This window comes from Lathamus discolor, chromosome 1, assembly GCF_037157495.1.
Source record: "Lathamus discolor isolate bLatDis1 chromosome 1, bLatDis1.hap1, whole genome shotgun sequence".
NCBI classification, from domain to species: domain Eukaryota; kingdom Metazoa; phylum Chordata; class Aves; order Psittaciformes; family Psittacidae; genus Lathamus; species Lathamus discolor.
This window is the reverse complement of record NC_088884.1, coordinates 135,712,915-135,737,596: the sequence shown is the minus strand read 5'-3', so window position 1 is coordinate 135,737,596 and position 24,682 is coordinate 135,712,915. Positions and strand designations below refer to the sequence as shown.

Below are 24,682 nucleotides of genomic sequence, written 5' to 3'. Positions count from 1 at the left end.
ATAAACTGAAATTCCTGTAGCATTCTCTTTTTTTTTTTTAAGAACTAAAAAGACTGAACTGAACAAAGAGCTTCAGGTGGAAGGATAAAAACACTTGGAAACACTGAACCACGTAGTAAACTAAAGCAAGGAGTTTATCAGTTGACAAAGCAAAATAAATGATTGTTAGTCTTTGGAATTTGTACTTAGAAATAGCAGATTTCTAGGCAGTTGAGCAACTAAATAGAGTATATTTTGAGGCAGAGAAGAAAAATAGCTGCAGCCATGAAACACCCAATTTGTTTTATGTAAGGAACAAATAAGAAAAAAAGAATGGGCTTTTGACTCATGGGAATCATTGCTTGAAATTATTGCAACTAACCCATCCTATTTCTGACAACAGAACTTGAAATGGCATTCTGAGAAAAAGTTCTGATTGAGTAACTTCTGGCACATGTAATAGCATTTCAAGCCTGTGTTTCAGTACTGCTGACTTCTGTGGTTCAGTCTGTTGTAGTTTTCTACTCTTCAAGATGACATTGAAAATGTGCCTACTAGGAAATTACTATACTGCTACTGAATTTTATATAGATATATTCAGCTATTAAAAGGTGAGGTAACGCATCATTAAAGAAAATTGTGGGTCATGTAAAAAAAAAAGAAAGGACTGTGAAAACATTGAACATAAATGTTTTGAACAGAAATATTCATCCTATAGTCAGAATAGACTGTGACAGTAGTAACAATTTGGCCCAACCTCTTACATAGCAGAGTATATAAAACCAGTGAAATGGACCAAGTCTTACATGCTATTCTTGTAAGCACTCACACACACTCAACTTAAAGTGCAGTAATTTTTTTCAGTCACTGGGATTATCTCCCATTTTATAAATTAAAAAGACTGTGGTTGTGGTACAGGTGTTTTGAGGAGTTCACATGATTTTTTACTATGCATAATATTTTAAATCTTTTCTGATGATAACTTATTTAAACAGTAAAAATGACAGAAACTTTTTTATTATGATTCCAAAACGTATATTATTTCAAACTCAAGGAAAGCAGAAGAAATTGTGTGTTTAAGTCTCTGCTTCTGACGTTTTCAAATGCAGACAAAAGAGTCACTTTTATAACTTCATCTTGGTATGTATTGCTTAGTTTCTTGGTAGAAGTTTGGAAACAAGCTTTAATCTCTGCTGAGTACTTGGACAATTAAATACGTTCTGGTTAATAATGGGAAGGAATATTTCCTGAATAAACAGGCAGTTTGAATTAGTTTGAAAAATGCCTTAACACTTTGAATCAGCCTCCATCAGATGTTAAAGCCTGACCTGGTTGGTTCTTGGATGAACCTACTGTTCTGTACAGGATGAACCTACTGTTACTGTAGTGACAGGACAAGGGGTAACGGGTTAAACTTAAACAGGGGAAGTTTAAATTGGATATAAGGAGGAAATTCTTTCCTGTTAGGGTGGTGAGGCACTGGAATGGGTTGCCCAGGGAGGTTGTGAGTGCTCCATCCCTGGTGGTGTTCAAGGCCAGGTTGGATGAAGCCTTGTGTGGGATGGTTTAGTGAGAGGTGTCCCTGCCCATGGCAGGGGGGTTGGAACTGGATGATCTTGAGGTCCTTTCCAACCCTAACTATTCTGTGATTCTATGATTCTATGAACGGAAATCTTAAGGAAGACCTAGGATTCTGTATAAAGGGATTCAGTGTCTGCATCCACTCTGTGAGTAATATTCAAAGTCAAAGAAGGTAACACTTTTCAAAGGAATCACTAAACTAAAATAGTTCACTAAGAAATGAAGTGGAGTGGAAGCAGGGAAATCCTGGGTTTGTTGCTGAAAAATTTCAACCAACTCGTCACTTCTAGAGGGTACATAAACCACGAATGATTTGTGTGTGATTTAGGGGCTTTGTTTTCAGGGTCCAGGTTGTATTTCACATAACATACTAATAATAGTTTGCCTACTTACTCACCTTAGCTACAGCTGGAAAGTCTGTTCTTAATGGCCTATTTTCAATCATTCTGCACTTCTGCTGAATACAGTCTCTGTTTTGCACTGCATAAGCTTTTACTACATGGGTGAACTTATTTAGATATGTGCATATTATTGTATAGTGACATGCAGTTATATAATGCTCCTCAGGCAAGATGATACGTTCTATTTTTTTCTTGACTTTCATGAAGTAAAATCATATCCTTTGAGTAAAGCCCATTTTATGAATATGATGGCTGTGATTTTATGATTGTAAACTTACAATGTCCTGAATGATGCATGCCTATTGAATGTAAAGTCTACTCTACAACAGTTTGCATTTTGTTGTACATTATCTTTCTTCATTATGTTTTCAGGATGGAACATGAGGCTACCCAACTAGAAAAGCAGCACGTGCATAGCGTGTATGAAAATACAGCTGCCTACTTTAATGATCTGCAGAGCAAGGCATGGCCTCGTGTTCGAAACTTCCTGCTGGAGCAGAAGCCTGGCAGTCTCGTCGCTGATATAGGTAAGCCATTCTTTGAGGTGGTGTGAAAGAGTCTTTATAAGCTTTATCAGTTTGCCATATGTATCCTTCAGAGCAGCTGTTTTTAAAACTTGTTTACATTTGGTTTAAAGATCTTTTTAAATTGCTTATAAACCCATGATAAATGCCATATACCACTTGTATTTCTTTGACAGTGTATCAGATAGCCTGTAAATACATTTTCTGCCTTATTTTTGTTGAGCTAAGATTTAATCTGTCAGTTTTCCCACAGGCTTAGTGGTCTGCCATTCCCCTGGAGCCCTTTTTAAAGAACAGTGTTAATAGCTCAATTATTTTATCTTTTGGTTTCTTTAGATCTCTTGGTTTAAGTACTGCTGGTCTGCAATTTATTGCTTTTCATTTGTTCTGAAACTCTTCCTCTCAAGGCTTTATCTGAAGAGAAATCTTCTGATGTGATTGCTATTGCAGAAAAACTGTGATCTGAGAATCTCCCCATGACCCTGAATACAGACAACAAAACCTCACTTTCTTGCTATGGTGTTGTCTTCCCTACATGTTCAATTTATACCTTGATTTTCTGTTGCACCTACATAAAATTCAGGGTGTCCAGCTCCTGTTGTGTTTGCTTTGTGTTATGACTTCAGTTCTATACAGCCCGTCATTGCAAAACAGATGCTCCTTTGCACCGTTGGATTTTCCTCTCTGTTTAGACTAATAAAATGCTTTAATACAGCAAGGTGTAATAGGTGTACACAATAAATTATTCATGTGCCTTATTCTATAAGAGAAAAGCATTATTTGAAGATGTTGTAGGCCATAATCAAAAGATATTATATAGCTGTGCTGCTGTTGAGCAGTGCCCCCAAAATACTTGATTGCTGTTATTTTGAATGTTTATTTTCTTTTATATGTCTGCACCATTTTCAGTAAAAATATCCTATGGTTTACACTCATTCAACAGTCAGCTTAACGTGTTTATTTCCCAGCTAAAGTTTTTCATCACCATAACAGACATCATCTGAAGCTTAGCTGAAGTTCTTTGAGGCTTTATCAGCAGGTATCACAGTGGTTGCTGAAAGCTTAAGATCACCGTGTTACATTTTCGGCTGAAATAATTTAAATGCATGGGTAGATGCTTACAGCTGACAAGAAGAATATTCCCATCAAGGCACACAAGGTGCCTCTTTTTATGAGGTTTAATAAGATATACAGGAACTAACTATTGTGTGTATTTTTGGTATGTATTTTGGGAGGAGGGTTGCCTAGTGGCACTAAATTTTTCAAAATTGAGATCTTCAATTGATAATTTCATTATCTGTTTAATGCCACCTTTTATTAAAATATCATGTTATCTAATTGCCTTATTATTGTTCATTCATCAAAATAAATGACAATAGCATGGCCATTGTTAACAGCTTCAGGAAGGAATCCACCCTCCTGATGACTCATTTAAACGGGAATGTAGATTTTTAGAGTACTGATAGTGTTGTCACTATTTAGCTTCATTCCAGAGAGAACCCTCTACTTCCAAAACCTCACTGTGATTAAAAAGCACTCCAACAAAAGCCATGTATTAAGCAATTGAGTCTTCTAAATTAATGTACATTTGCCAAAATGTGTTTCTTCTGCAAACACAGTAACCAATAAGATGTTATACTAATTTAAAAACTTATGGTTTCTAATGTGGAGAGGTTCACGTTTTATTGCATGTATTCCTTGAACTTCATTAACAATAAAAATCTATTCCATTTTTCTCAAGTGTTACTTCAAAGACTAGTGCTTGCTTTATACTTCAGAAATCTGCTCTTTTTTCACCAGTAAAGTGGTGTTCTGTTCTCCAGCAGTTCCTGTGCTGTCTCTCTAGATAATGGTGCATCAGTGAGAGCAGCAGCGCTGCAAGAAGCAGTGATGTTTCTAAAGATAACTCCAGGCCTTTAAACTGAATTACCAGTACTGAGATGGTTCCCTTTGCCAAGCTGCTACCCCGTTGCTTGGCTGTCAACGTTCAGAAATTGTTCTTCCCTCCTGACCTATAACTGCAGTGAATGTTTCCTAATCTAATTTTGAAACCCGCCTGTTATGCGTGCAGTGTTAAAGAAAACTCTGAAAGATTTCAGTTTAGTGCAGCACAGTCCTTGAGAAGACATACTTTTGAGTGGAAGACATTCTGGAACAGTTAATTACATTTACATGCATTATAATACATTGGCACCAAGACAGAAAGAGGACATGCCTGCAACATGGCAGGAATGTTTATGATTCATAGTTATTTTCAAGTCTGTATCTGAAGTTAAATTTCTCCTCTCTGACTTGTGCCAGTGAAAGCTGTGGTTTAGGACTTCTTGAGGAGAAATGAGATGCGCTGGAGAAGTGCTGTGTGAGGTTTAGCAAAGGCTGTGGAAGGACTTGGAAGAGAGATCTATTGCAGGTCACTAAATGGACAAAACACGCTTACTTCGGGAGAGTCCCTGAATAGAAAGTAGTTGGAAGCTGGAAGGGTATTGATGAAAAGGGTCATAATGCTTATTACCTTGCTCTTACTCCTTCCTGGGTGCCCATATATGCTCATTGTTGGAAACAGGATACCAGGTGATACAAAGGCTCATTATGATTCTACGATTCTATGAAGCAAGCATGGTTGTTTTTTTCTCTAAGATATGCAATAATGGCTGCAAAGGACCACTCCTTTCTCCTCCCACTTACACTTACCCTTATTCCCCAAAGAAATACGCATAACCTGGTAATACACAGGGTTGTATAATGAGTATTTTTATTGGTGATGTTGGTACTGTTATGTTCCTTATCATGTGAACATACAGTTTCAAACAGTCCAAATGAGTCCTGCAGCAATTAGGCTAGTAGGAGCAAGGCCTCATTTTGTTTTCCAGGAAACCTTAGAATTAGGAAGGCCCTCACATTATTTTCACTGCTTTGGGAGGGATAACAAATGTTTGGAACATATGACTTCTGATCTGTCATTCTTTTCTTTAGGCTGTGGAACTGGAAAGTATCTCAGTGTCAACAATGAGGTGTATAATCTTGGCTGTGATTACTGTGGACCATTGGTAGAAATTGCAAGGAAGAAAGATGAAGAAGTTCTGGTGTGTGACAACCTTAACCTTCCCTTCAGGGACCAGTGCTTCAATGCAGTCATTTCCATTGGCGGTAAGAAAATACGCATGCTGGCCCACAGCGAATGAGAATTATTTTGGGATCCTTTTCTTCCTACGTGTCTTTGGTTAAATTTGTTTGGAAACAATTCCTTTTGAAACACAGCAGATATTACTGAAATGAAGGTAGTAAACATGAAAACCAAAAGAATTAGTTCCATTGCACAGAGGTGCTGTTGACCGGGGAAGTATGTGCATCATTTATTTGTTTATATGTGGTCTTGTTCACCCTGTTGAGAAAAGATTTCCTTCCAGCATGCATTTTAAACAAGTAAAAACTTATATAAACATGGCCAAAGTTTAAACAGATTGGGTGGTCAAGATAAACTCTTGGTTCCTCCTTAGGATCTGTTTCGACCAGCAAATGCATTGAAATGAAAACTTGCTTTCTCTATAGCAGAACTTGAAGCTCAAGTTAACTATTATGCTATGAATTCGAATTTCTCTTAGACTAGTATTGAAATAAGACTTAGAGTCATACAAGTGCCTGTTGTCTAAAATGAGTGAGGCATCTCAGCATCTTAACTCCTCTGACCTCTCTTTTTGTAAATACTACTCATAATTTGAGAAGTATAAACTGGAAAAGGGTTTATGAGGAATAGTTTAAGAGTACCCAGTTGCAGTCTACATTTTTAGCTCTACACTTGGTTGAACTTCTTTCAGGCTGTTTCACTGTATCAGGAAAAATATAAAGCATGATAGTTGTTGGCAGCAATAAGGAAACTACTTGTAATATGATAGAAATGTATTTTCAAATGTATTTTCACATATGCAAGGAGAAAGCAAAGGTGACTAATGTGCAAGCAGTATCTACATTACTTTGCTTTCATATTGGCTAGTTAACCAGTAAGCCCTATCAACATTTCAGGTCTTCAAGCATGATTTCAGTGCCGTCAGATCATCTGGCTTTGAAGTATAGTGTACCTACCTGGTGTTTATACCAGCTATCGGCCTGACAAAATTAGAAATTCACATGGTATATGTGTTCATTAACAATAGTGGATTTTAATTCCTCTTGAATAGAAACATGGTATGCTTGTGTCCATCTAATTCTAACTGAGTGTTTTTCATCTCATTCCAGAGAGTAGCAAGTATTAATGTACGTAGTCAAATACTCTTCTTGGCTTTACTGGTATAATCCTGTATAAAGATTTTGACTTTCTGCAGGACCCCCAGATTGTATAATTTTATCCATGAAAACTATTTAACCCATTAAATTAATTGCTTAGAGCTTGTACAGATACTGTTAGTTGATTGGCACTTAACTTTCTGGTGAACTAAGCTTACATGCTTATGCTGTCTCTGTCAGTTTTGGTATTATTTTCCAGGAGCTTCTGTGGTGGTATATGGCCTAGTTCCAGCATGAGAAAATATCAGTTCTTTTCTCCCTGACTTGTTCAAGAAAATGCTAACAAGAGTCATGAGTAACCGGAAAAGAACACTGACCATATAGACTGGGGAACTTTTCTTAGAGTTTGCTATCTTGTGTTCTCAGCTGCTTGTGAGGGCCTAGTTAATATCAACTGCCAAGAATGCTTTTCTTGGCTTGTAGTGAAAAATATATTTTTTTCCCCTTGGTAATTTCATCATTGTTTTGAATAAAGACAGGGCTAGTTGGACACACTTTCATAACTGCCGTGTTGAAATAACACTATTTCTACAAATAGAATTGGCTACTATCAAGCAGCACGTATAAAGATAATCCAGTTTTTCTGATGGTATGGAGATGTCTTCAGCTAAGAGCATATATTATTATTGTATCTTTTTATATGGGTAGACTGAATGTTTTGCATGGGGAAGTGGCTGGCTGTAAGTCCACTTGAAACAAATTATGTAATCAGTCCTCTTTATGCTATTGATTGAATCAAATCTAGTACTAATCGCATATAGAATGATATGAGCAACGTGACCTATCTGAGTACAAGTTAATGTTTCTGACAGAAAATAGATGTCTTAGCTATTCTCTGGCTGTTAAAATAAGTTCCTTTAGGTAAATAGTAAGATAGAAACTGTAGAAATATTGAAATGTAGCTTCATTTCACATTGCAGTGAAATTGGAAAATATGGAAATTATCCTGGAAAGAAAATTAAAAAATAATGATCAATAGTTTTATTCTGAATTTGATAATTATTTATGGTAACATAATGTAACAAAAAATCATCATTCTCAGACTGAGATACTTCTCTTTTTTTTTTTCCTCCAAAGCAATCTATAAAGGCAATAACTTTTATATAAAATTAAAGCAGTGGAGAATATTTCTGTTTCATTTTTCTCACTAGCTCTTTAGAAAGTGCACTGATACAAACATACAGAGTATCTTTTTAATGATACTACATTTTGCTGTATTTGTTACATGGGGAAAAGATTTTCTGTTTTCAGTATGATAAGTCTGAAATGTGTCCCAAAAACTGAAGTCGAACTTAATATTACCTAACTCACCTAAAGGCCAGGCATTTAACTGAAAGCAAGCCATGCTACGAACTTTTATGGGCAATGCAGAGAAACCGAAACCTCCATCTTATATGCCTGATGTTTCTTGAATCCCTATTTTGATATTAGATGAATTTCCTTCTTCAGGATTTTCCTGGTTTTATCCATTGTACATAAATGTAAAAAAAGAACCTTCTGAGGTAAACTTTCACTGTGGTACCGATGAATTCAGCACTGTTGATGACTTGCAGTGGGTGATTTTTGGAATATGGCAACTATAATGACTGAACACATAGAACAGGTTGAAGACAAAAATGTTATCTCCTTACTAATATTCAGTACATAATGCTTTTCCTTTTTCACAGTGATCCATCATTTCTCAACCAAACAAAGAAGAATCAAAGCAATAAAGGAAATGGCAAGGGTATTGATACCCGGAGGCCAGATGATGATCTATGTTTGGGCTATGGAACAAAAGAATCGTCGCTTTGAGAAACAAGATGTACTTGTTCCATGGAACAAGGCCTTGTGCTCACGGCATTTTTCAGAATCAAATCAATCTGGCGATAAGGGTGAGTTTGTGCATGCTGTAAAGAGCCAAGATATACATTCTGCACAGCTAGTCATCTCTGATTGCAGCTACCAAGCCAATCTCCAACCAGAAACTGACTCAAAACATTCCCACAATATCGACCATTGCTTGTCCAGAGCCTGCTGCATGAAAATTTCTGAAGAAGAAAACAGATTTTATAGTGCTCTAGGAAGATCTTTCCGCTCATGGTTTTTCTCTGCATCTCTTGATGAATCAGCCCTGAGAAAGCAAGCTGACAAAATGAAGCCTCCAAAGAATGAAGGAGATTGGGCAAACAGTACTGTACCCATTCAGCATTCGCGACATTGCAGTTTGGATTTAGGTCACCATGGGGCACTGTTAAAAGAGCAAAGTTTAGATGATGATGATGTGTTTGTGGAAAGCCTGTCTGTCAAAAAACCACAGTGGTCACCAGCCACAGATGCACTGAGGGACTTAAGTTTAAATGGAGGACACCAAAGTGTTACTCAGAGCAAGAGTGAAGAAGCTTCATGTATAAATGGCCCAGTGGAAGACAAGGACTACAGCTGGGGTTGTAATAAAGATGGTGCTGGTAAGTCTAATGCGAGCAAGTCTTTTAAAAGAACTTCAACAACTGACTCCACTGACTCTGCTTTGGATTCAGCAGTGTCTGTTGGGGACCAAACTGATGCCACATTGGATACAAAAGCCTTCATGCGTTACTATCATGTTTTTCGGGAAGGGGAGTTGTGCTCTCTGATAGAAGAGAGTGTGCCTGAGCTTCAGATACTTTCTTCCTGCTATGACCATGGAAACTGGTGCATTATTGCAGAGAAAAGAGGAACATAGCTGTAAAGAGAACAAAGCAGAATCCAGTGACTGAGGCTTTTAAGCTTCTCCTTGTGTTTCTGTGATTGTGCAGTGTGACATGGATTTTGAATCTCATGTAGTTGCCATGTGCCATTCATTTCCAAGTGATCTCTCTACCTGTTTACCTAATGCAAGGTGTGTATATACGAATGTAAGTGGTAAACTATATTTATGTTTTGTTAAACTTTTATGAGGTTAAAACTGGAGAGTTTTATATTGCTTTTTGCAAATAATTGTGGTTTTAAATATACTTTTCTATTGAGAAATAAAACCTTTTTATAAGACAAGGATCAGGACATCTTTTATGAGAAGTATCCTCTCAGTAGAAGGTTTAGGCTTTGTTCCTCAGACACTGAAAATGTGTCACATTACTCCCTGTTCTTGAAGTCCTGTAAATAGAGACACAGGTACATTTGAAAACATACTTGACTGTATACTGCTAGAGTGCATGCTGCAGAAGTGGGAGCAAGCATGGTCCCAGTGCTGCTTAGCTTGGAGTAGAGTTGTTAATGGGAAAAAAACAAGCTCTGCACGTTCTGTCATCTGAGACTTGCATATGGGAGCAAATGACAGAACAGATTTTGAACAATATTTTGGAGTTTTGTTTTAAAAAGAATTTAATTTCTCAGGTGCAAGTTAGGTTTTATGTGTTAGCTCTCACAAATATTTTATCTTAATTTCATTTGCTGTAGTTCTTTCATTGGTTATGTGTATATATAGAAGGCAAGAGGGATTTGTGAGAGTATCAGTATTATGTAAAGGTTACAAAAGATCAGATATTTGAGTTATATATATCTTTTTGATAAGCCTGGGAGGCTATGATAAAATTAATAAAAATCCAGTGCATATCTGGTCAGCTGTCATATTTGCTTTCCTCATTCACTGACATAAGAATGTATATTACATAATGTGTTAATGTAGATAGGAAGAGGGTACAAGTCCAGTTTGTATAGAAAATAGAAATTCCTGTCTTCTGCAGTTTAAATGAATCTTCTGAGACCTAGATGATAATAGATTGCTTAAAAAACTTTCTCATCCCCTGTTGAGAAAACCATAAATCTTGCTGAAAATGGTGCCTCATCATCATCCAGTTGTACAGGATTATAGCAGTTGCCCTCACAAAGTTCTTTACACTCACATAATCTCACCCCTTTCAGTGGAGGCTTGGGATGTGAAGTTACACAGGTGCTGTTGATAAAGTGCACCTGGCTTCTGAAGATCAGTAGTTAAGCTTTAATTTATACTAACAGAAGCAGGGCTAGAACAGGCTAACTGCCTTGTTAACATGGAGTTACTTCATTTTGAGGCTTTATTTACAGTCAGTGGGTGTAGTGTAGGGCATATCTTCAGCTGATGTGATTTTGTGAACTTTAATGGAGCTGCAGAGATTCACCTCACAGATCAAACCTTTTGCTACAGTGCTTTTAGAGACCCAAATAATGTCTGCTCTATTATTGAGCAAATAGCTGAAAACAAAGCAACAGGAGTGGAATTCCAAACTTTTCCAGTCTATGCCGTGTAAGTATATGGATTTGAGGTTGTTCAGTAGAAAGCCCTGATGATGTTGACTATTTTTAGATGTAGTTGCCCAGGAGTAATTGCCACAAGGTAATGTATTATAGATGTATTTACTGGACTGATGCCTGTAGAACAATCATTTTTGTCTTCCTCATAGTTTAGGATCCTGGTGCTTTATCCTTCCTGGGTCTGTACCACTTGCACTTTCCACTGCCTTTTGCAAATAGAAGTGTGGTTGAAGAACCATGCATCTGAGACTGATGAAATATTCAGCTCTAAATATAAAATTCGATGCAGCCTGGAGCTGTGGTTCACAGACGCTGTGTCTAAGCCATACTTCAGAAGACTGGCAATATACTCTGCCTAGCTGTGTCCAGCTGCTCGTGGCTGAGGGGGCTGCTTCTGCTGCATCCTAAAGCTCCGGTTTTAGAAGCATAGTGCAAAAATACCGATGCTGGTGTATTGGAGCTCCGTACCTCATCTGCAACATGCTCGTGTTGGACAGGTGATGCCTGCCTCAGTTGTTGGGAATTCCTGGAGAAGCTGAGGATTTTAGAAGAAAACTCAGTTGCTTAGATATGCAAGAAAGTTTAAGAAACGTAGATATGCCAGGGGAATTGGCGTATTGGCTGATTGGCCATACATTGTACTGGCCAATTGGCTCTACGGCTGCTGGAATTTGGGCTGTATTTAGGAAGGGTGTTGTTGATTACCATCCTATATCCGATACTGAAAGTTCACCCCTAAACTACGGTATGCAGACACTGTACTGCACATCTCTTAAAATATTTATAAAATATTATCTAAACTGACAGCTGGGTTCCGTTAAGTGGGAGAAGGAACCATTCTATGAATCTATAATTTTGTTACCTGTACTTTTGCAGTCTGTCTGTGAAGTATTCAGTGTGTAGTCAGGGATACTACTGAAACTTGCGATAAACTAAGAAACGAAAGGTGTCCATGATCTTTAAAACAGAGGCTGAGTCCATGTTTCAGGCTTCAGTGAAAACTTCCTACTCTGTCACCTCTATGAGTAAGAGGTGTCACCTCAAAGCCACTTTGGTACTTTAAAGAGCTTTTTTGCTTGTAGGCTTTCAATGCATTTTTTTGTTTGAGATTATTGGATTCTTGACCAGGGATGCTTTTCGTGATCATTTATTTCTGTATTGGATTTTTTCTTGTTTTGAGCTGATGCTACTAAGTCATGTTACATAGAAGTTTGGATTGTATTGTTGCAAATTCCTTGGAGAAGGAGAGGGGAGGTTTGGTAAACTGTTGTGTTTGGGTTTTTTTTCCCCAAAATATTCGGTTTTCCTCTTTGGATGTATAACCACTATGTGACTTAATTTTTATAGACTGGGGATCAGTCAGCTGAGGTCACAAATGTGAGGTCTGCACAGCAAGCCTTTATTCCCATATGCAGTCTCCCATCTATTTATGGAGGCTGCTCAGGTCTGTAACAGCTTTATAATCTCATAAGAAGCCAGCTTACCTCACTGAGAGCGTGGTGAATGTCTCTCTTGATTGGTTTCAACTTGATGAGGCCCATTTTAAGCAAAATGTAATTTCCAGAAGAATCCATGTGATCCCAGTCTTTCATAGCTTATAGACATAGCTAATGTGCACAGAGAATTGTGCATACCATTGAAAAGTTTATTGTAAATGAATGAATAAATAAGGAAATAAAACCCAGTTTTTCCTTGCACACTCAAACTCTCAGCAATGTCCAGACTGCAAGATGTGATTGTTACAAGGTAAAAGGCAAATGTGTTCTTGTATTTCTTGTCTGACAGGTGGGCAGTATTCTCACCTCAGTTATGCTGATAACAAACCTGCTTCTGACTGCAGTGGGCTGGGATTGCACCAAAGCTGCTCATCTAGGTTTAAGTGGCACATAGGAAATCTTGACTACACAAGAAAAAGCTGCCCTGTTTTTTTACATTTAGTTTACTAATATCATTGTCATTCTGAACTGGCAAAACAAAAGCTGTTGCTGTATTACTATCACAGACTGTAATCCAAATGGACAATTGCAATAAAAAGGATGCAACTGAACAGACTTATTCTTAAAGGACTAATTCAATTGCAGTCTTTGATAAATGAGATTTTGTTTAACTTTTTTTTTTTTCAATACATGAAAATATTTGTATTAGAAGGGCAGAAGTATCATTTTTTACTTTCTTCCAAGCTTATGGTGTAGGAATTCTAAAAGCACAGCTGAGTAATGAAAGCTATAAATACTCCAGCAGATTTTTTTCTTTTCTGGCATGTAACTGTATACGGGTTACTTATGTGCAGAGTTTAAAATGTTGAGAGAAAAGCTGTGTATGGTCTACCAGAATACTGTTACTGAACCACCTGAGTAGATTCTGAATAGAAATAATGGCTCTGAGCCTGTGTCCTCTCTGCTGTGTCATGTCTTCATCAGACTGAATTCATATCACTGTTGGGCTGTATTAGTATAGACACTGTTGAATCTACTGGTCTACCTGCTTTCTTTCTCAGCGCTTTTAACAGGATTTGTGTCTACTTCAGTACTCCAGGAAAATCAGATATGTCAGTGTTAAATATATACAATTGTATATTTCTTTAGTGAGTTCAGTGTTTCTTTTTTTTACACTATATTAATTCTGGCAGCTACCTGTGATTTCATCTTCCAATCTGCTGGTCAAACCCATACTTAGGTACTTCTCTGTAATCAATTCTTTGTCCATACCTGGAACCTGTTCTTTAGTATCCCACAGAAAATAAGTCCTGCTTGGACTAAAATGCTATTTCCTGCAGAACTTCTGTGCTTTCAGATTAGTTAATAAATACATTAGCCACTGGAAACTCTGTGTCTTGGGAATTTCTTAATGAATGTTAAACCTGAGAAGACTGTTATTGCTATTTGCTCAGTAAGTTAGACAACATGCAGTGCAGGTAAGCATAGTGATTTCCTATGAAACCAGGGAATATATTTTTAGTTTAGACAACCGCAGTCAACCCAACCATAAATGCAATTATTTGAATTAGGTAAATAAAGGTGATGAAATGTAGTTTTTAACCATGTCAGTACTTTATGTCCTGTTGACAGAAAAGCAGGATGGTCAGCAGAATTAATTGCCACAGAGACACATTTCATGCTCCTTCTGATATATTTGCAGTTATCTGTGATTAAGCTTTGTGGTGTGAGAAGACATTGAAGCACATTTTGGGTATTTCTGTAACAATTAGAAAATTAAAAAGAATGTAATTAGAATTATGCAATTGTCTGATGAAGTTGTATCTATACTGTGCTAGAAGTATTTTTACAGCTGCAGTGATTATTGTGTTTGTACAATTCCAGTGGTCACTTGTTGTACTGATATATTTATTGTAGTAATAAGGACCTAGTAGTAATTAAGCTCTATCAAGATGAGTATTAATATATGTGCAGTAGTACAGTATATACAACCTAATACTATTTAGATTATGGGAAAACAGTATGAGCACAGGCTGGACAATAGAGTGGTCCAAAATGTAATCTCAGGGGGATGTGGAATCATCTTTATGAGAAGGGAACGAATTAAATCCGATACAGTGTTGAGAAAGGCTAAGGAAAAAGAGCAAAGATATGAAGTACACAGAGCAATGAAGGGTAATGACAAAGATGGAAGCAATCATAGCAGAGAAACCATAGTCAGCACGGTTGGATATTCTTAGGCTATAGAGAGGTCCCTGTTTTGACTGCTCTTACTGTCTGGAAGGTCTAAGTGATACCTTCCTGTTGCCTCACTTCACGTGCAGAGGGAGGAATGCACCTTTTCCCCACCACTTGGAGTTCAGACTCTTTCCTGTACACTTCAAATGCTAGGCATATGCCTAGAGGAAGATTGGTTAGGGATAACAATTTTTCCTTCCTTTATATCTCCATCACTTCATTGCAGCATGTTCCATTTTGATTCCTTTATTCTTGCTTAAGACTTCAATTTGCTGTAGTTGATTTGACCTTGCTCAACTATGTTGACAATCTGAGGTTACATTTGGTTTACATAGTTACCTCTTCTACCAGTATAGTTCACTAATACAAGCTTTGCATGTGGAAAGGGTTGTATGGTTGGATTAAATAAGTATTAAGGCAAAAAAAAGTGCGTATTTTCAGCAGTTAATGGCTCCTAATGGCTTGCTGTTGTTATTTGTATAGTAACTAAAGTGTGTTTTCCAGAGTAATGAAAGGATTGCTCTGAGACTCCCCTTTGATGCATCAGGTGCATACTGTAGGAGAATTTACCAGAGTACCTGTATCTTTTGATATTTAGATAAGTTTCAAAATCTGCCTTGAGTGAACTACTAGATACTTGATTACTAGATACAACAAATATAGCAGTGTCACCTCAGATTACCTCAAATACGTGTGTATTTCTCATTTTTAACCTTAAATCTCTTGATTTACTACTGTAGTAGTAAATATATTTAACATTCTGTATTCAGATGAATGTGATTGCACAGTCCCCTTTGCTTGACTTAATCAAGGGCTCCACTGTTTCTGTTTATTTAATTTCTGTTTCTAATTTAATTTTAGTTCTTTCTGACCATTTCCTTCCAGACTCTCCACTTCCTCCCTCCTCCTTTCTATTCAGATACAGCCAAACAACAAATATAGCAGTGTCACCTCAGATTACCACAAATATGTGTTTCTCATTTTCAGTCTTAAATCTCTGTTTGTGCTGATACTTCCAAGCTATTTTCATACTTCTGCCTCTGACAGATGAAGATAAAAGTGAGGTCCTCCCACCCCCAACCCCTTAGTACCTCGAAGCGTCATAGCAAGCCTCATTGCAATGATTGATTTAGGGGATTATGGGAACTTTAAATTTTTAATTGTGCAAAAAGAAATGGTATCATATACACATAATTCTCTTTTTCCTATTTTTTTTTTTAATTCCTTAGCTGTCATTTATTCATCATTGTCTTCACTTAGGTGCCTTTTGAACCCTTTAAGACATCTTCCTAGCGCTTGGGGTGTTTGAGGACAACAGATGCCTCTGTTGCTGTTGTGACAATTCAGCCCCTGTGCCTGCTGCTTCTCGTAGTGCCCAGCAGAGAAAAGTTATCTTAAATATAATTCAAATACTCTGTAAAACAAGCAAACCACCTCCCTCAAAACCACCACTGCCAAACCCTAGTAGGAGGTACTTCAGCAGTTATGATCATGTGCAAACTGAAATGGCTATGTGGGAGAAGATAGAAATATGGATATTATGAGTGGTGCTCCTAACTTTGAAAAGGCTCTTGGGTATAAATTCTTCATCCCCTCTGGCCCTGTTGACAAGGTGCTACACGGCTTTTATGAGGGGTTTGTGGCTAGGACAGTTGACATGGGAGCAGTGAAATGAGTTTAGGTTGCCCTCTTCTGTTGTGACAGACGAGGTTGTTTTCTGCAGAATATTAATCTCTTGTTACTCTTTGACCAGCTTCTAAAATTCTCTTTCCTGAATGAAGAAAGGATTACTTGTATGGTCCTGTCATTTTGAAACTGTCACGAGTAAAAGAGATGCAGATAAAGAAGGGGGGCATAAACAAGCAGACATTAACCCCATAGCTGAAAATACCATCTCTTACCAATGTGCTAACAGAGAAGTCTGTGTGCACACAGTCAGCCTGAAAGTGGATGTTCCTCTTGCACAGGATAAAAATGAGTAATTCGTGGGAGGCTTTTGGTGAGGCAACATCATGTTCTTTTCTGTGTCTCTCTTCTGTGTCTTTATAGAAAATATGTGTCAGAATTACTGAGAATAAACTGACCCTTCTTTACAGGTCTGCTTCCTTACCGCAGGACTGACAGGACACATTTAGTTCTGAATATTTGGACTGGGTGAAATTAAAGTGTTTCTTGTGAAAGGAGGAATTAGCTGCTTGGATGGATGCTCTAGTGCAGAGAAAACACAGACATTCAGTGCAAGGTTAAACCTTTCTATTTAAAAAGAGGGGAAATGGGTCGTTTGATGTCTCACTGTCCAAATCCACTTTCCAGTGTGTCTGAAGGAACACCAGAGGTGAGACAGTGGTAAAATTAATAGAGTGGAAGTCACACACTTCATCTCCAGGCTGCTTTAAATCAATGCTTTATTCGATGGCATAGCCTGATGGAGGTCATTGCCTGTACTGAGCACTAGCAGTTCCTATCAGCATCAGTAACAGTCAAGAGTGCTGGCTGCCTCTTGGGATCCGTCCCTCTCCATTTTATGAACACTGGCTGTTCCAACATTGACCACTGGGCCATTAAAAAGTGTACTCTAAATAAGGAACAGGCACAAATATATGTATATATATTTTTTGATGTGGCCTTTTTCATTTGGTTTTATTTTTCTTTCTTCTGCATGTATTTAAGTTTTTACTTACAATACAATACAATACTGTCTAGTGCTTGGTGCAGTTTAGGAAAGGTAAACAAACCATTTGACAGCAAGGAAGAAAGGATGAAGATACCAGTACAAATGAGCTGCCAGCCAGGGCATGTCTGGGTGGAGGCAGCAAGGAAGAACAGGAAGGTGCTAGGAGAACTGCATTAGGGAACTACAGAAAACTGCTCGAGCCTGTGAAGTCTTGACCTGATTCTTGGAGTAATTACCTTGAAGTCTGATTCAAAGTATTCCGTTGACTTCCCTGGTCTTTGTGTTGGTTGTTCTCAGAAATGTCTTTTTACCCTGAGATTTTCCTTTGATTCAGAGGAGAAACAAAGATCCCTGGAAGGTTTTCTTTATGCTTAAATATATAATAGGCTAGACAGGGAGTTTAATAGTGGAACAAATGTTTGACCACAGTTGCCCAGGAGTGTTTCCATAGTCTTCTGAAGAGTGAGCCACAGGCACACCCAGCTCCCTTTGTCTCTCCAGCCCATTCATGAGGAAATAAAACTAAAAATCCAAGCACAGGAGGCAGACTGTGGCTGTGCCATTCTCATCTGCTCCTTGAGCAGGGTACTCAGAGCACCAAAATCTTGCCTTTTTATTCTTAGCTACCATGAAAAATACCCAAGGCTCAGCCACAGATGCCAAATTCTGGAGTAAAAGGAAACTTTTCAAACTTACCTATGCAAAAACCCTGTGATCCCGTACCTGAGTTTGCTTCGAGTTGCATCGACTGACTTTGCTGGTGTTTGAGTCAAGCTCCTAAATGGGATTTTTGCCACAGAGAGCGCATGCCTACTATTGGTATGAGGGTCTTTTGGAGCCAGTGTAGGAAAACGTCTGTATGCAACCCTGTGTGTCTTCAGATTCACCTTTGCCTTTCAGTTCTCATAAAGACCTCACAGGAAATGTGATTTAGTGTGGTGCAAAGAAGGCTTTCTAGTATGAACTGAATTTATAATTGATGTATCTATGAAATATTAAACAAACCATTAGTGTCTCTGAGCAGGATACCCACATGAGCCCTTCAATCTCTGCTGGATCGTGTCTCTGTGGTAACGTACTAGGCTCTGACTTACTGGGAGTAAAGAAGCATAAATGAGAACCCGCTGGAGACAGAGTATCAAAAAACAAGTTTAAGTGGATAAATACCAAAAGGAGATTTAATACAGTGGTTACATAAACAGTTTCAACATTCTTACATTGAAGTTTGAAATACAGCCATATGTAGTGATAGCCGCTTAATAATAAATATGGAAATCTTGGGGATGATGAACTAAAGGGGCCTACAAGAAATCCGGAGAGGGACTTTTTACAAGGGCATGTAGTGATAGGACAAGGGGGAATGGCTTCAAAGTCTAAGAAGGTAGATTTAGCTTGGTATTAGGAAGAAATTCTTTACTGTGATGGTGTTGAGATACTGGAACAGATTGCCCTGAGATGTTGTGGCTGCCCCATCTCTGGCAGTGTTCAGGGCTAGGCTGAATGGCGCTTTGAGCATCCTGGTCTAGTGGAAGGTGTCCCTGCCTGTGGCAGAGGGCTTGGAACTCTATGATCTTTAAGGTCCCTTCCAACCCAAAACATTCTATGATTCTATGACATGGAAGCAGATTGCTAGCATATGAAACTGAAGTAGGAGAAAGTTGTATCTTTGTGTGCTTAGGTCAGAAGGTTGTTCCATATATGGAATGGGTTATAGGATGCCTAAGTGAAACCGCAGAATGGAAGGAGGGTCAAACAATGAGGAGGTGATTGCTCATTCACAAACTTCTAAACTTGACCTGCTGGACATCATGAAAGGGATGTTATTCTTGGTGAATGGTGCAGCTCTGAACAACTCATGGTCCACTGCTCACCTCATGAGGAACAAACTATGAATGATAATGATGTCCAGGTGCATCTTTGTTGAGAGGTATTTGGCAGGGTGGTCTTCTCTGCTATGTTAATTCACTGAAGACTACATTGGTTACAATGATAGGAAGAGCTGACACTGAAGGATCAAAAAGTGATGTCTTTATGAACGCTTGGCCACCACAAGCCAGTTATCCCTGTGGTAGCTTTTCTGACTCCTCCTGCTTAAAACCCAAAAAGCCAGAAGGATCATGAGGCCCCGCTTTTCACCGTCTGTATTCGTACTGAAAATCAAGATCAAGCGAGCTTTTGCCCTTCTGCTCCACGGGAGGTTTCCGTCCTCCCTGAGCTCGCCTTAGGATACCTGCGTTACACTTTGACAGCTGTGCCGCCCCAGCCAAACTCCCCACCTGCCGCTGTCCCCGGAGCGGGTCGTGCCCGGCACGCACTGGGTGCTTGGTGCCAGAAGCGAGAGCCCCCCTCGGGGCTCACCCCCTGCCTCACCGGGTAAGTGAAAAAGCGATCAGTCTTCCTATCATTGTGAAGCAGAATTCAGCAAGCGTTGGATTGTTCACCCACTAATAGGGAACGTGAGCTGGGTTTAGACCGCCGTGAGGCAGGTTAGTTTTACCCTACTGATGATGTGTTGTTGCAACAGTCATCCTGCTCAGTGCGAGAGGAACCGCAGGTTCAGACCCCTGGTGCGTGCGTTTGGCTGAGGAGCCGCTGGTGCGAGGCTGCCATCTGCGGGCTTAGGACTGAACTAAGTCAGAATCGCGCCTTGACGATTGATGTTGTGCTGCTGCATCATCGGTCGCTCGAGATTGACCCAGGAAATGACAGTCTTGTTCAGAATGCGTGGGTTAAAGCCCTTCCTGAATCTTTGTTAGCGATGTCAGGCCTTCCTCACAGGAGAAGGAAAACTCCTATCTTCAAACCCAGGCAGATGGAGCTCGTCTAGACTTGTAAGGCCTTCCATCTAAGAGAAGGACACTCTTACGAAGCCTACGACCTGAGGACTTTGCTGTCACCATCCTAGCTAGCTAGGCCATGGCAGTCAAACCTCAGGTGTAAAGGGTAGGGCCAGTTCTGTGCATGCTGCCCTCACCTAAAAGATCCACTGCGGAGGCTGTAAGGGCTTACTGACACTTGTCTGTATGGACAGGCGAGGGTCGGAATGGCAGGTGACAAGGTGCATGGGAAGCTGCAGGTCCAACCTTGCATGCGGGCGGACCAGCGCATGGGTCGCTCAAGATTGCCCAGGAGATGTCAGTCCTGGTCGGACACTTCCTGATTGCCTAAGCAGCCTTTTTTTCCAACCAGATTTGCCTATCCCACATGCCCTTGGTCATCGTGCTTGTAGTAAAGTGTGGTTAAGCCCTTCCCAAATCTTGGCTCATGAAGTCAAGCCATCAATCAAAACACTGGTTACACTGAGCTGGCGTATTGAAATCATTGCTGCAGCCTGCCTCTGATACCTATAGGCTCATGTCTTTTCTTAAGTACAGGGGGATTATAGAGAAAGGTAATATAAGGAAATACCAACACGTGATCTGGGGCTACACTTCAGCTAGTTTGATACCTACAGTTTGTGTGTACCAAAGCTGGCCATTGCTGAATTGGTTGGGTGTGTACAGAGGATAATGTGAAGTGACGTTTTCCTGCCAGGGTCAAGGTCATTGCTAACAACGTTATAGCAGTCTCCTGTGTTTGTGTGTCAGCTTCTCCTCGGAACAAGTGCAAAGGTTTGAAAGATTAAGTTGGAAGGATTCAGAAATAGAAGAGAGAAAGAGGATGGGAAAGCAATAATTGGGAATATTTGTAACAGTGCTGGAGAATGCTGTAAAAAGAAATATTAATGTTATTTAATATTTAAAAAATATTAAGAGAAAAGAACAAGAAATATGAACATGAAATATAAGTCAGTGTTCTTCTCATATAAACTGGGCAAGAGTCTATTCAAGGAACCACAGGAAGCTTCTCAACCTTTTTCTTGTTTTTAATTGAGAACTAAAAGCTCATCAAATAAATGTAGTTCCACTGAAGTCTAGACTAAAGGCACTGCACTGCCTAAGGGGATTAAGTGGAGAATTAAAAACATTTTGTGGTTTATGCTGTTCCCAGAGACCAAAAGAAGGGACAGAGGAAAATGAGAGATGGTAAATGAGCCAAACTGGAAAAAAAACCCCAAAACTGCAGAAAAAGATGACATTCCAATGTCCAGCTAGAGGCCAACTGAAAGTAACTGTGTTATGAAAAACAGAATACACAGGATATACGACTATGATCTAAAGTTCTTGCTTTTCTTCATAGGAATATAATTAGTCAGAAGAGTTTAATGCTCATTTAAGTAGCCATGAAATAATACTTAATATTTGACTCAGTGCAGGTCTTCGAATTTGTTAAAATTGTATTTGACAACTTGGAATGAGAACATGAAGACTGGGTCCATAATGCAATGCAATTCTTTAAATATTTTGATAGGCAAATCTGATCACTGTGTGGTTGGAGTGCAGAAGCTTTTATGGGGTCATTAGTCTGGGATTTTAGGTAGGAAAATTCGCTTTTGGGTAGCAGTGCCTTAAACAGGCTTACAAATAACTTCTCAGGACCTAGATATATATCAAGGTGACTTCAGATCAAGTTGTGTAATAATTATCAAACCTAACACTGGTGCCTGAGATTTGGGTGTGAATGGCACTGCTGGTAGTATCAAGGTTTATTCTCAGCTACTTACTGTATGACGTAGTTGTCATTAAAAAATACATATTAGATTGTTTCTAAATGCCCACATGTGATTCATTTGAGACAGAGGAGTAAGGCAGAGGAACATAGATTTTCTGGGACAGGATCTGACAGTTTAGAGAACTTATTTTGGAAAGTACAGCGAGTTACTAGGAGAATGGACATGTTGTCCTAAGGAAGTGAATACAAAAGCCTCTCACTACCAGGGAATTATGTTTAGAGATTTTTGTCTGCAAGAGAATCCCTTCTATTTAATTCCTCTCCAGCTGGACCTTGTAAAGTGATTCCTCAGCAAGGCTTGTAAAGAACAGCATTGCACCAATAACATCTATTAGTCACAAACGCATATGGGTGATGGTACCTACATCAGTCTGTGGGAACTCTGCAGCCAGCTAAGCTATGTTTGGCATTTGTCTGGAATTGCAAAATCTCTTCACAGATGCTGAACATTAGGCGACCACTGAGACAAGAGTCTAAAGCATCTACAAATCCTAAGGACAAAGCAAAATCCTCTTCGCATTCTTATCATTAGTCAGACTAAATGATACCATATGATGAATTTCTCTGAGGCCATTAGAAATCAAAATTTAGGGAAAGAAGTTACTTTTGAGTTCTTCTTAAATGTCTACACATAAGTCATTAATATGGAATCAATAATTCTGGTTTAGTAGAAACAACAACTCCAGAAGAATGTTAGTTTTGAGAATAAATTTATTAGAACTTTAGGGGCTCCCAGAGCTATGTGTTTCTGATCTGCTCAATGTGAGGAAGGGATGTACTCTAGTCTAATACCAGACTCCTTTATTAACCAAAGAACCCGTACGTATTTAAAATTAATTGTTGTTGATTGTTCTGTCTGTGATTATACTGAACATTTGTATATGCTAATAAAATACAGATAAAATGCAGACGATCTGCTAATATTGTCATTTTCTACAATAATGATAGTATGTACAAAGTCAATTTTAAAACTGCCTAAAAAGTTTCAATTAGCAGAATGAGAGAAAACCTTCACTTTTCCACTAGGTGTCAGTCAATCTTTTTCTTTGGTTAAATGGACTCTGCAGAAGAGAATAGAGAGCAAAATGCAGATGCAGAGCTGCCCTAAAAATGGGATGCATATATATGTGTATATATATACGTGAATACCAGCCAGGAGTATTTCAAAAGAATGAAACCAAAGGGGTGACTTTTGTATTTTAATTGTACCTCTGTGTTTTCTTGTTTGCATTACACTTTCCATTTAACAGCAGTCAGGAAAAACCCCACAAACTTCAAGTCTAATACAAATGAGCCATGACCAAGCAATTCCAGGGAAGGTGGAAGCAGAAAGCAAGAGAAAGGGTAGGCTGGCCCTTCCTATGAGGACACTGCTTCACTATTTTGTGTCAGTCCTGAGCCCACAGCAGGAGGAGTTGACCCTTTCAGGAAGGGGATGCCTCAGATACCTCTTCTTGAAATGGAAAGCAGAATCCAGCACTTTTCAAGGAAGCTCTAAAGCATCAATCCCTTGAACTACCACTGCACTAAAATAAGACTGGATCTTTCACAGTGCAAGGCATGGTAAGGTCCCTGAGAATAGTATTGAGAGCACAAAAAGAGTACAGAAGCATAAACTGGGAAAGAATGTCAAAGGGAGGACAGAAGAAAAGGCAGATGCAGGGAGAAGAGTGTGTCAATATGGATTTGAAAAGGGAAACTGGATGTGACTGTCCCTGATGGCCTTGACCTTATGTTGCTGGCCATAATGGCAATTGAAGACATCCAACCGCTTCTTGTGCCAGCCTCCACCAGACTGGAGCTGCTGTGGAGAGGGCAGCACCCAAAGGGCATACAGGAAAGGGAAGAAAGATGATGGTGCAGAGCAAGATGCACCTACCAAACAAAGTGAGCCAGAGGTTGCTACAGAAAGCACAAGAAGAAAGAAAGCATGTAGAGGATTTTAAGTCTGGCTTCATAAAAACCAGAGAGCCCATCTCTTATGTAAGGCCTGGTCCCAGATACACCATTTATAGTACCATTTCACACATGCAGCTGCTCTAAACAGGTTGCAGTCACATGGGATGTAGCTTCTTATGTTGCCTACTGTGCCTCAGATAGATGCAATAGCGTGTATAAATCAGGACTGTTGATCTCTGAGGCTCCATAAAACCAGTACTCTGAGAGCTGCAGGTTGCTTCTCCACCCCATCCAGGTGAATAGCAACCAGAAGTGATTTGATAGAATGAGAGTAATGGATGACTTTTGTATTTTAATTGTGCCTCCGTGTTTTCTGGCAGGGTGCCTGAGGGAACAGTGAGCTGAGAAAATCTGATCAAGGGGCCATGATACAAAGGTCAGAGGTACCTGCTAAAAGAGAGCATCAGCTTCATGATACCACTTACTTTACATCCCACATTGACCAGGAAAATGGCTAAAGGCTAACTGTGCTCAGGCAAGATGAAGCTCTCGCTGGAGGAACTTGTGGTCAATGTCCATGAAGGTGGCAGGGGAGAAGGACTGGCTCCTCAGGCTGCCCAGAGAGCCGGTTGTTTCGTTTCTGTTTTTCTTTGAGCCTGTGGCTGTTGGGCTCTGTAATCTGGCAAAGCAAAGACACAAAAGGAACCACCAATGTGGTCTTTCGTTGTCCAGCCTGTATTTTTTACACTGCCATCGGCATCAGGCTTATCTTTGTCATTCTTGGCCCTACTCCTCAGAGAGAGCTTT

The 24,682-nt window shown here is 39.2% G+C and overlaps 1 protein-coding gene across 5 annotated transcripts in view; it reads left to right on the top strand.

Moving 5' to 3' along the window:
* TRMT9B (tRNA methyltransferase 9B (putative)) overlaps positions 1-24,286 on the top strand; it is a 125,636-nt gene extending 101,350 nt beyond the window's left edge. For 3 of the 5 annotated variants that reach the window (XM_065665263.1, XM_065665264.1, XM_065665266.1), the window contains 3 exons: positions 2,334-2,488; positions 5,459-5,632; positions 8,434-10,300. In XM_065665263.1, coding sequence (XP_065521335.1) covers positions 2,335-2,488; positions 5,459-5,632; positions 8,434-9,470 — 1,365 coding nt within the window. In that variant the 5' untranslated portion in view covers position 2,334 and the 3' untranslated portion in view covers positions 9,471-10,300. Of the gene's footprint in view, positions 1-2,167; positions 2,489-5,458; positions 5,633-8,433; positions 10,301-24,255 lie in introns of those variants that run through there. The other 2 variants (XM_065665265.1, XM_065665262.1) reach the window with 2 other exon arrangements.
* Positions 24,287-24,682: the final 396 nt, after the last annotated feature.